General features: G+C 29.1%; 4 protein-coding genes across 4 annotated transcripts; 1 reads left to right on the forward strand and 3 right to left on the reverse strand.

The window, feature by feature from the left end:
* Window positions 1-5: 5 nt before the first annotated feature.
* Window positions 6-1,790, reverse strand: LOC132910497 (F-box only protein 44-like). Its single transcript, XM_060966234.1, has 3 exons — window positions 857-1,790; window positions 629-772; window positions 6-556 (listed from the first exon to the last, which is right to left on the reverse strand). Exons 1-3 carry the CDS (start codon window positions 1,409-1,411, stop codon window positions 395-397), a joined length of 861 nt encoding a protein of 286 aa, XP_060822217.1. The 5' UTR covers window positions 1,412-1,790; the 3' UTR covers window positions 6-394.
* Window positions 1,791-1,977: 187 nt separating this feature from the next.
* LOC132910499 (large ribosomal subunit protein eL20) lies at window positions 1,978-3,235 on the reverse strand. Its single transcript, XM_060966244.1, has 3 exons — window positions 3,109-3,235; window positions 2,482-2,661; window positions 1,978-2,393 (listed from the first exon to the last, which is right to left on the reverse strand). The coding sequence occupies exons 1-3, from the start codon at window positions 3,124-3,126 to the stop codon at window positions 2,058-2,060; spliced, it is 534 nt and encodes a 177-aa protein (XP_060822227.1). The 5' UTR covers window positions 3,127-3,235; the 3' UTR covers window positions 1,978-2,057.
* A 175-nt stretch (window positions 3,236-3,410) lies between these two features.
* On the reverse strand, window positions 3,411-7,282 carry LOC132910492 (5-aminolevulinate synthase, erythroid-specific, mitochondrial). The gene is made up of 4 exons (XM_060966228.1): window positions 7,081-7,282; window positions 5,465-5,522; window positions 3,943-5,228; window positions 3,411-3,859 (listed from the first exon to the last, which is right to left on the reverse strand). The coding sequence occupies exons 1-4, from the start codon at window positions 7,081-7,083 to the stop codon at window positions 3,608-3,610; spliced, it is 1,599 nt and encodes a 532-aa protein (XP_060822211.1). The 5' UTR covers window positions 7,084-7,282; the 3' UTR covers window positions 3,411-3,607.
* Window positions 6,485-11,216, forward strand: LOC132910494 (protein disulfide-isomerase A3). Its single transcript, XM_060966230.1, has 7 exons — window positions 6,485-6,676; window positions 6,756-6,847; window positions 8,769-9,175; window positions 9,489-9,720; window positions 9,788-9,996; window positions 10,076-10,186; window positions 10,265-11,216. The coding sequence occupies exons 3-7, from the start codon at window positions 9,030-9,032 to the stop codon at window positions 11,037-11,039; spliced, it is 1,473 nt and encodes a 490-aa protein (XP_060822213.1). The 5' UTR covers window positions 6,485-6,676; window positions 6,756-6,847; window positions 8,769-9,029; the 3' UTR covers window positions 11,040-11,216.
* Window positions 11,217-11,901: the final 685 nt, after the last annotated feature.

The raw sequence follows: 11,901 nt of genomic DNA on the forward strand, positions 1-11,901 counted from the left end.
AAAAATATAGAGCATTAAATACTTTTATTTTTTATAATTATGCAACATTTATAAAATATGATATTACATATACATATATATTATTTGTGTAAGTTTGCACAAAATGTTAATCATTGTAATCATTATATTATACAACATTATATATTATATATGCTCAAAATTCATATTACATTGTAATTTTTATATACAGTTTAATAAATATTCTTAATAGCTCAATGATAAGATATACAAATATTTATAACGAAATATTGTACTTTGAATAATATAAATATTTTGAAAATAGTTTCTAATCGTACGAACATGATTAATATTTTTAATAAAAATTTACTTCAATTTCATTCGATAACATATTCTACATTATATTTTATTAGTCCACATTAGGTGATATATTGATTTATTCATTTTCGTGAAGTTGATAAGTAGGAATTTTCACATATACACATGCGCCTGCCATTTTACTACCATAGTGTCCAGCCCAAAATAATTTATCAGCACCGCCATGATAAAAAGAAATTTTTCTGAGTCCAGGTCCATAGTTTTTAAACTCATGTGACATCTGAAGTAAAATGTAAATGTATTTTATTACTTCTACAACATTTTATCTTTATATTATATGTATAAAATATACCTGATGCCACTGATTTTGTTTTTCTCCTTCAATACTATCACGAAAGTGAAAAAGGTCTATGACGCTATTATTTTCCCCTAATAATTTGATAGCACATTCATATATAGCTGGACAATCCCAACGACAACTGTACCACTCACTCACCTATAAACATAAATATAAATAATAATATAGGTAATATGTTTCCTACAAAAGTTTACATTAAGTACAATTAAAATTTTGTAATACCACTATTATAGGTTGTAATTCATCTAGCATATATGATGTAAATCCTTCGGCTTCTAGGTCAATTATTTGTGCTTTAGTGCAACTGCGGTAAGAAGTAACAAAACAGAATTGTTTTCCTTCAAAAATAAGTTCGTTATTTGGCAAAGGTGTAACTCCCACTGGAGGATTTTCTACTTTCCAACAATCACCACCTTCACTAAGAACTTTCCAGTATTTGTGCCTTCCACATTGTCCAGAATGATTTTTCACTAAGTTTCTTTCAAAAGGTTTCTTTTTACACATTAAATAATACACATGCCAAGGCACATCTTTATACAAAAGAAGTGATCGACCGAAAGAAATTTCTGCTTTTTTACGCCAAACATAAGTTTGAATTAAAATTTTCCAAAGTTTGCAAACCAATTGACAATTTAATAATGATTTATAATCAACATAACAAAAAATTTCTGCTAATAGTTCTTCTGGTAAATATTTTCCACCAAGAACTAATCCATTATCGCTTTTTTCATCATACATCACGCGAGTAGTCATACCACTGCCATGAAACTGTCCCATTTTTATTTAGGAATAAATAATAACTGTTTTGACAAATACTATAGTAGAACTATTGATATTAATTTTTGGAAGAAGAATATTTTCTGCCTTTTATTTGTACAATTTTGATGTTTAGAATAATTTTAAAATTTAACAATGTAAATAGAACTTAAAAAATTACATATGCTTCTTCAAACATGAGTTATTTACATAACCTTCTTGAACTGCTTTAATAAAATTATTGACTGGACTTGGATTATTTTAATAAAACTATCACTTACATTTATCAGCTTTGTTATTTCAATCAAAATGATAAAAAAAAGTTAAGAATCTATACAAGTTTCAACATTGAAGTCAAACCCTATTAATAGTAATGATTCATTTATGAATCATTATAAACTAAGTATATGCGTAATTGTAGTAGTAATATGTTTATATAAACAATTTTGACATTATTACTCACTTTAACCAAGGTAAAAAAATATTTATAATAAAATTTTAAAATTGTAAAAATTATGAAAATTATTTAGAAAACAAAAATGGGGTTATATGTATGTATTAACTCAGGTAAACAATTGACAAGGTAGTGGATTATAATAGATGTTGTTTTATTTTATTTAGAGCAATATATTTGATGTCAATATGCAAATCATTTAATTCAAAACATTTAAAGGAAATAGGTACGTGGTTTTCGAACACTGAAAAGTGGCATACGATTCCTATGATGAATACGTTTTGGCAATGGGAATTTAATTTTCGAATCATGGAATTGCTTGACTTGAGGTCTTCTACAGTTTGCCGCTTTTACAACTTCGACTTTAATGATTTGAATTGAATGAGCACGGGCGCGATGACGAGCTCCCATATCTCTGTAACATTGTGTTACAGCACCACTGACAGAGAGATCTCTATATTCTCTATACATATTATGAGTTCCAGACCTTGAGTCATATCTTAACCAAATTCCAAAATTCTTGATTTTAACTGGAGATTTTTCTGGTATCTGAAAGATAATATATTTATTTAGTAACATAATATTTAAAATATTTAATAAAAGCTTTGTATCAGTGTTCAATACATGTAACAATTACCTGTTTCAAAGAAACAATTTCTCCCGTAGATTTCTTAAATTTTTTGAGTTGGCGTAAAAAATACCAAAATCTAGATTTTGCGACGATAGCATCAGGTGCAAATATTCTCATTTTATACAGCGGTGTAGTTGTCTCTTTTTCGGTCGGTAACTTACGACCGATTACTTCAAACTCCTTCAACTATATAAATAATATTGTTGAGAGAGTATTTCTAATATATAAACAATTTTGTTTAGTATTTATACACTTATTTCCTATTTCATTGTTTCTTTCCTTTTTCTTAATTCAGTTTAAATTAAATTGAATGCTTTAAAACCAATTTATACATTTCTTTTCACATTAATTATATTGTATATGGAGATCAAAATAAAAATTATTCTACATTGATATCTACCGTATTTTGTACTTCAATTTGACAAAATATAAAAATTATTAAAGCTTTAAATCATATATGAACATGTGTTAGCGACCATAAAATGTTAGGTTAAGTCACTGTTAATATGTCATATAATTATCACTTTTATAATTTTGAATAAACTATTAAAATTTACAAAATATAGGTATTAAAGAGGATTTTCCTTAATTGGCAAATTTAGTTTTTAAATATAATTTTAAATATTTACTTACTTCACCCTTGGCTTTCATTTTGCTGTACGTATAACACGATGATGCACCGGAAAAAGATCAAGGGATTTTTGGTTACTTCGGAAACGGAGCCATTTAATTTTCTAGTGAAATATGATTTAACCATAGACAAAATGTAGTATAGATTGTAGACTTAATAATCTTATACAATCTAATCTATTCATCTTGGATACAATTTCGTATCCTTTTATGCCATACCAAAGTAAAACTAACTGTTGCAATATATATATATATATATATATAATCTTATTATTACAAGAGATTTGCTGAGTAATTAAATACTATTATATTATTAAATAATGTTTTATTGAATGTTTTATATAATAAAATTAACTTTGATTAAATTTCTTTAACATTTCACCATAAATAGATGCTTGCTCAACAACAAAAGTATTCACATAATATAAATTTGTGTACATAAATAAATTACATTTATATTATACAAATTTTTGATAGGTCATTCATTTAAAATTAATATTTATCAATGAACTCGAATTGCACATGGAATGTTGTCTGGCTTATGTTCGACCGTCGGTATATTCAACCGATGAAAGACATGTAATATGTCTTTTACAAACTGATCCATCATAGATAGAGTATGTTTTGGAGTTGGGGCAAGTCTTAATTTTTCTTCACCCTTTGGAACAGTTGGATAATTGATCGCTTGAACATAATGCCCCTTATCTTTTATTAATAAATCAGCTAATTGACTACATAATAATGGATCACCAATCTGAAAGATAATTGTAATTTGATGTAATAATATTAATAATGCGTAGAAAACCTAATAAGTAAAAACCTAAAAAGGAAATTTACTTTTATCGGTATAATGTGAGAAGGTGATTGTTCTAATGGGAGACCTGCAGCTGTTAAAATAGATTTCATATAAGCTACATTCTTTTGATGACTAGCCCTTAATGATCTTCCTTCATCTGAAGTTAAAATTTCAATAGCTGTTAAAGTACCATATAGTACTGTTGGTGGTAATGAGGTTGTAAAAATAAAACCTGCTGCATAACTTCGTATCATATCTATTAATTTAGTGGATCCAACAATGTAACCACCCATATTTCCAAAAGCTTTTCCCAAGGTACCAGATATAATATCCATTTTATGAAGCACCCAATCTCTCTCTCCAATGCCAGCACCTGAATATCCATATAATCCAACAGCATGAACTTCATCAACAAATGTTAAAGCATTATATTTATGTGCAATATCACATAATTCTTCTAAAGGACATATATCACCAGTCATAGAATGTACTGTTTCAAATGCTACGATTTTTGGTATAGTTTTGTCTACTTTGGAAAGTAATTCTTCAAGATGTTTTACATCATTGTGCCTAAAAATATGTTTTGGTACTCCGCTATTTCTTATACCCTGAATCATGGATGCATGATTTCCAGCATCAGAGAAGATATGACAATGTGGTAAAAGTTTGGCTAAAGTATATAAGGTGGAGTCATTAGCAACAAAACAAGAGGTAAATAATAAGCCAGCTTCTTTCTGATGCAAAGAAGCAAGTCTTTTTTCTAAAATCTCATGCCCTATGGAATTTCCAGATATATTTCTAGTTCCTCCTGCTCCTGCACCAAATTTATTCAATGCTTCTTGAACAGAATTTGTCACTGCTGGATGTCGTGACATCCCTAAGTAATCATTAGAACACCAAACTGTGATAGGTTTCTCACCCCAAGAGTATTCTATCCCAATTGGGAAACTTTCTGCTAATCGATTAACTTTTTTAAACACTCTATAAGAATGGTCTTTTTTCTTTTTCATAATTTGTTCATGAAAAAATTCTTCATATGGAAAACTTCCTTTTTCCTTTGATTCTAAAGGTGATACATTGATAATATCTTCCTCAACCACAGGACTAGCTACTTTTACAGCATTTTGTTCTTTAGCAAGAAATGGACATTGACTATTTATAGCTTTTTCAATCTGTTCAGACTCAGTACTATCTACTTGAGTGCTAAAAAATTGAGACATCACTGGACAAAGCTGACGGTAGTTCATAATTACAGAAGCTCCATAATTACGAATGTAATTAGCAGAAAGATGTGTCAAAAATGGGCAGGGCATGTTTTTTAAGTTGCCTAAAACATATAAAATCGAAATATATATGATATAAAGGTTACACATATTATTGTTAATTGATATATATTTTAAAAAATTATATAATAAATGCGATTGTTTAAATGATAAAGAAGAATTGTTTCACTTAAAGAAAGAAGGTATTGAGGTCAGTTGTGCAGAAAATAAAGTCGATGAAAGAAAAAGTGAAACTACAAGTCATGATGATACGACATTTCAAAAGTCAAAAATCTGTTACCTGTTATAACACTGGATAAATGATACACGTTGACGTAATGGATATATTGACGAACAAACTGAAATATAAAAAATTTAATACATTTAATTATCAAGGTAAGAGAAACTTGAATACTGTGATTGATAATCAAATAAACTCAATTTTATGAAAGAATTGGATAGCAGACCTAAAACCTATCACACTGACAGGTAGGCACTAAACGTATGATATACATATTAGTGCAGGTGTAGGGTAGGGATAAGTTACGAAGTCAGAATCACGGTCATATTGTCATATACTAGATCTGAAAACTCCGTTGGTGGGAGTATGGTTCTTGTGTGTTGGAGATGTTTCTCAAATAAGGCGCTTTAGTCGATTTGGTAGGCTTTATCGTGTAGCGCGCTCTGTGTTTGCAATCTACAATACGATCGTATTTACAACTAAACTCTACCCTATTATGTAAATTTACATTTATTTAAACAACATTTTTCTGTAACATATGAAGTACTGTATGTTTACTTCAAGTACATTGAAAAAAGTTATGAAAAATGGTTTAGTTTATACCTTCTTTACTTTCAGAGGCAAGGGTGGTGCTAAATGTAAAAGTCTAACAAATCCACCGCAGCGCTATAGTTACGAACAATTTATGAAGCACACCTCTGAAAGTTAAAAGCCTTACCCTCTCTACTGGAGTTTCTTCTTCGTGATTACATTTGTATAAGTCTATGGTCACAATTAAAGATAACTAGGTCATAACCCCAAGCTAGTCATCTCTGTCACAACATATAATTACAATTATAGAGATATAAAGATAGAGTACGTGAGAGCTGAAAAAGTAATATTAGAATAAAAAGCGAACGCTACATAGAGGCTCCTTCTGTCCTTGTCTAATCTGGTATGCACACTAGCGCTCGTTAATCGGTGTAGACCTACGACTACTGTACAAATGTGTATGCGTTATTAGACGAGGACAGAAGGGGTCTCTATGCTGCATTCCCTTTCTACTCCAATATCGCATTCACTTAGATGGTATCATATGATTCGAGTACTCTATCCTTAGATTTCTATGTAACTTGCAGCTCGCAATGCTCGCGATTGATGTATTAGTTTTGCGAAGTTCGCTTATTAACAGTCTCAAAAAGATTGGGTCGATTCGAGCGATCGGATGATATCGAATTTGTTATGCGTAGGACTACTTCCATTAATCTTTGAAAAATTGTCATGCGCAATTAGGTGATAAATCATTAATTTCGTTATGATTTTGAAATGAAATGAATTAATTATCAAATACTGTTATCAATTCATTTTCCAGCATATAAACATCAGTAGTGTATGATTGCTTAATTGAAAAAACTGATATGTAAGGGAACATTTAGCAATTCATTCACAACATTTATCAACAAGGTACGAATCTTATACGGAGTATTTAACGATCAATTCAATTTAATAACAAACATAATGTATTATAGAGAAAGATATCAAATCTATTCAAGTTTTTCTTTTCATTTGATTTCTAGTTATATTAATTACTTGTATTAAGTATTAAAAGTTTTAATAAAATGTATGAATATTTGAATATCCATATGAAGAATGCATAGAACATTAGATTTTATTGCAATAATGTCGCAAACACTTACCATAATGCATGCTAATTGATATCTGTAGCGTTAGCTAAATAGGAAAGATAAATAAAATTCTCGTCTTCCTAATATTTTGTAACACAAGATAACACAGCGTATTTGCAACTAACCAAATTATGCCTTTGTTCCTCGTATCGCCGTTTTGGTTACATAAGGCTTTTCCTTTTCATTCTGCAAATTCATGTTCACGCTAGACACAGGCAAACAACCAATCACTATCGTTCAAAGGATTATTACAATTCCATTCATATTCAATAAGTTTGTGCGTCAAAATTTGCTTTATTGCGGTTACATACATAGCACTACTACAAATGTATACACGCATTTCCACATATAATTAATTATTTAACGTTAATCAAATCAATAAATATCATTGTATCTTAAGAAAACATAGCAATAGCAACACACTTGATATCTTTTTATATTACTTTATCATTCTTTTTTATGTATATTTTTATCTTCGATCATAACAATGTTAACAAACTCTTTTGTATTAAGAATCATTTCTTATTGTTGTCCGAAATTCTAAATGCTAGATTTTTTGCATTATTATAATTATAGTTATTGTTAATATGATAATATTATGTAAGTGACTTTTCAATGTCTTGTAATTGCAAAATATCTATTAATATTGTATAAACAAATATCGCGCTTTGTAGTAATTGATAACTCAAGTGACAAAACATAATCTATTCTTCACTTTGTAATCATTTTATCGGAAATTCCGTGTAAAATGATGTTTTGATAAGTAATATATCAATAAAAAATACTTAAATACGCTTAAAAATGCTTAAACATTGTCACGATTACAATATTATGTAATCTGAGATATTCCTTTACATTTTTATTATTGCACAAATCTTTTTTTAGTCCCACATTTTATTCGGAATTTTGTGTACATGTAATGATAAAAAGCTTTTTGTTAATTCACACCACTTGTAATCGATTTTTTGTATCTCGAAATTAGTTTAATTTAAATAAATAATCTCTTTAAATCGAATGTCCCCAAAATCAATATTTTGTTGTCATTAACATGTATATTTATTTTTATTGTTTATCTATTTCACGTAGAATAAATATAAACTTTTATATATAATATACACTATACACAAATAAAATTGTTATATTTTATTATTTCAAGGATAGAAATATGTATTACTACAAAATAATTTTCAATTAAGAAATTAAGTGATGTAAAATATGAAACACGATTTTTTAAAATTTCTTGTTTCAACAGCCATGGTTTGAAAAAGCCACGGGCAATGATCCTACTTAGTTCGCGCTGATTACTCTAGAGGGATCTGAGATTATCATTTTTTCAATGTATTTAACTTTAGAACCGAATTTTTCATATATAATTGATAAATATCATGAATTAAAGTTAATATGCATCAAGTTTTTAATATCGATATTCCAGTACTAGTATTAGTATTGTGGTATTTCAACAAAATAAACTCATTTTAAATTTAATTATTGCATATCATTATGTTATGATTATTACCAGTATTGTTACTATACTTAAATCAAATAAATAATTAAATTATATAAGACATGTAGAAGACATTCAAGCGGTCGTATTAATGTTAAAATATATTTACGTTGAACATCATGATTTATATTTAAAGTAGATCATCCCGCGACGGAAGAAATTCTTTGCAATGATACTGTTATAAATTCTTTTTCAGTTTCCCCCACCAAAGCGAACGTCGACGAAATACATTTTGTTACTGAGAGTTGTTTGGAATCTTGCTTAGTCGAGTGTGTAGGTATCGGATCTTGTGTAAAGGAAATACATCACACACATTCAGAAGCAACGGCCAATCAGAACACGACAGCACTGCGTGGCTACCCTAACTTATAACAAAAGCCACGTCTTCGACAGGCAGTGTCTTTAGAAGAAAGATTGCGTTCCGAATTTGATTTAGAAACAAGTACTGTCGTCCACAATGTTGCTCAAGTATTTTACCTTTCTTTCCTTGATCTTCATTAATGTCTTGGCTGAAGAAAAAGATGTGGTGGAACTTACCGATGATACTTTTAGCCATGAATTAGAGCGACTTGAGAACACGCTTGTTATGTTTTATGCACCATGGTAAGTAGTTTCTTTTACGATAATTGTATAGAACCAAAAATAATTTTATTTTCATATTGTTCTATTGTTTCAACTGTAATTGTAAGAAAATTGATCAAGGGAAGTATTTTCTAAGTTCCGATTTCGATAATTTCAAGTATACCGGCTTATGACATATTAATAGTTGAGAATGTGTTACATTTGGAATTCTTATTCTTGTTTCTATATAAAGAAACTGTTATTGTTTTAACTTGTACAACTTTTGTAAATATAAAAGTAATTTAATTTTACACTTGAAACTAATTTTTTACCTATGCGAATACTAAATGTTCAGGTGTGGTCATTGCAAACGATTAAAACCAGAATATGCAAAAGCTGCTGAAATGCTCTTGGGTAATGATCCTCCAATTACTCTTGCCAAAGTAGATTGCACAGAAAGTGGAAAGGATAGCTGCAACAAATACTCAGTTAGTGGTTATCCAACATTGAAAATCTTTTCTAGAGGTGATTTTGTTAGCGATTACAATGGACCTAGAGAAGCTGCTGGTATTGCCAAGTATATGAAGGTAAATAGGATTTTGATATATACAAATTATTTAATCATCTCATATAAGTACTTGTGATGTATTCTAGGCACAAGTTGGTCCAGCATCTAAAGAATTAAGTGGAGAAACTTGTTTGAAATCATTCTTAGACTCTGATGAAGTAAGCGTTGTAGGTTTCTTTGAAAAGGAAGACTCAGCCTTAGCGACATCCTTCCATGCTGTTTCTAAGAAACTTAAAGAAAAAGTTAGATTTGCACATACAACAGCAAAATCACTTTTAGAGAAAGAAGGACATAAGTAATTTATTTACATTGTCATAAATTTACTTTAAGACTAAAATTATACATAAAATAAAATATATTTTCTTGATTTTTAGGAATGCTATAGTTCTATATAGACCAAAAATTCTGCAGAACAAATTTGAATCAAACACTGTGAAATATGTAGAGTCTATGGGTGACATTCAAGAATTCATTAATAAAAATTAGTAAGTTTCATGAATATTTGTTTTGATAATACGATATTTAAATCATAAGTATCTTTTTTAATTAAATGTGTATTCCAGCTTTGGTATTGCGGGCGTTCGTACCCGGGATAATGAAAGAGAGTTTAAGAATCCATTAGTTGTTGCATATTATGCTGTAGATTATGTTAAGAATCCCAAGGGTACAAATTACTGGCGTAATAGAATCATCAAAGTTGCTAAGGACTTCCCTAAGTTAAATTTCGCTATTTCTTCCAAAGACGACTTCCAGCACGAATTAAACGATTTTGGAATTGATTTTGTTAAGGGTGATAAACCTGTTGTTTTAGCAAGAAATGCTAATAACCAAAAGTTCGTTATGAAGGATGAATTTTCTGTTGATACATTTGACGCATTCTTAAAAGATATAGAAGCTGGCAATCTAGAACCATATCTAAAATCTGAACCAATACCCGAAGATAACACTGGAAATGTTAAAATTGGAGTAGCCCGAAACTTCGATGAAATTGTTACAAACAATAACAAAGATACATTAATTGAATTTTATGCACCTTGGTGCGGTCATTGCAAGAAACTGGCACCTATTTACGATGAATTAGGTGAGAAACTTGCGACCGAAGATATCGAGATTGTGAAGTTCGATGCCACTGCTAATGATGTTCCTGCCCCGTACGAAGTTCGAGGATTTCCAACACTTTATTGGGCGCCCAAAAATTCCAAAAATAATCCAGTAAAATACGAAGGTGGCAGGGAACTTGATGATTTCATCAAGTATATTGCTAAGCATGCGACCAATGAATTAAAAGGATTTGATCGTAAGGGAAAGACTGTTAAGCCGAAAAGTGATGAATTGTAAATTTTTTCACATTAAGATGTGGAGTTGTTTATTACAATTTTTACATAAGTCTCAGCAACAATGCTTGGAGTGAAATTTTCCTTGTACGACTTATAAGTGTGAAAAAAGTGGCATGTAGTTAAAAACGTAAAAGCTAAAAATTTTATGAATGAAAGAAATTAAAGACATTTGGTAATATGACTGCATTTATTTTACAAAGTATTTGAAAAACAAAGTGAAAAAGTATAATTAGAATAGGATTGTCTATATATATTATGTAACTTTATAATGTTGTATATCATGTAAAACTATGCGGAACTGATTTAGAATTATGATGTCAATATTTTCCAGATTTAACAAATTATGTCTAAGATTCAATTTTTCATTCCATTTTTCATATATATCTGACTATATAATAAGTTGAAATTAATACATTTCTTTTTCATTTATATCCAAAGTAAAATAAATTCTTTTTTATAGAGTTTTGTGCATAGAAAAACTATATTTCTATTCTTTAAGTTTAAAAAAGATTCCTGATACGTACGTGATATTTTAAGAAATATTTAAAATAAAGAAAAAATTTTATTCAATAAAATTGTAAATGAAGTTTCACTTTATAAGTGATATATTTTATACATTCATGAACCTTCATAGATTCCTTGTAAATTCTAAGAAGTATCCTACTGCTTGAATTTTATATATTTAAATTTACAGATATTGAACTGCTTTAGGAGTAATAGTTCACAAGCATTGATTAGTAATTTTTATTGTTAATTACAATTTATTATAGTAATCATGGAGTAAATATCTTATATTAAGGCTAATTAACTATAGAGCGGTCTCTTAAAACTCAAAAAAACTTATCCTGGCTTCACTCTCCTAA

This window comes from Bombus pascuorum, chromosome 9 (assembly GCF_905332965.1).
Source record: "Bombus pascuorum chromosome 9, iyBomPasc1.1, whole genome shotgun sequence".
Taxonomy (NCBI): domain Eukaryota; kingdom Metazoa; phylum Arthropoda; class Insecta; order Hymenoptera; family Apidae; genus Bombus; species Bombus pascuorum.

Excerpts from the sequence above, each read along its gene's own strand:
- LOC132910497 (XM_060966234.1), bottom strand. The coding sequence starts at position 1,411 with ATGGGACAGTTTCATGGCAGTGGTATGACTACTCGCGTGATGTATGAT. Across the intron at positions 773-856 it reads AATTACAACCTATAATAGTG|GTGAGTGAGTGGTACAGTTG; the intron begins GTATTACAAAAT and ends TTATGTTTATAG. Across the intron at positions 557-628 it reads AACAAAATCAGTGGCATCAG|ATGTCACATGAGTTTAAAAA; the intron begins GTATATTTTATA and ends ATTTTACTTCAG.
- LOC132910499 (XM_060966244.1), bottom strand. Across the intron at positions 2,394-2,481 it reads AAATTGTTTCTTTGAAACAG|ATACCAGAAAAATCTCCAGT; the intron begins GTAATTGTTACA and ends ATTATCTTTCAG.
- LOC132910492 (XM_060966228.1), bottom strand. Across the intron at positions 5,229-5,464 it reads TTTATCCAGTGTTATAACAG|GCAACTTAAAAAACATGCCC; the intron begins GTAACAGATTTT and ends TATATGTTTTAG. Across the intron at positions 3,860-3,942 it reads CTCACATTATACCGATAAAA|ATTGGTGATCCATTATTATG; the intron begins GTAAATTTCCTT and ends ATTATCTTTCAG.
- LOC132910494 (XM_060966230.1), top strand. The coding sequence starts at position 9,030 with ATGTTGCTCAAGTATTTTACCTTTCTTTCCTTGATCTTCATTAATGTC. Across the intron at positions 9,176-9,488 it reads GTTATGTTTTATGCACCATG|GTGTGGTCATTGCAAACGAT; the intron begins GTAAGTAGTTTC and ends CTAAATGTTCAG. Across the intron at positions 10,187-10,264 it reads GAATTCATTAATAAAAATTA|CTTTGGTATTGCGGGCGTTC; the intron begins GTAAGTTTCATG and ends TGTGTATTCCAG.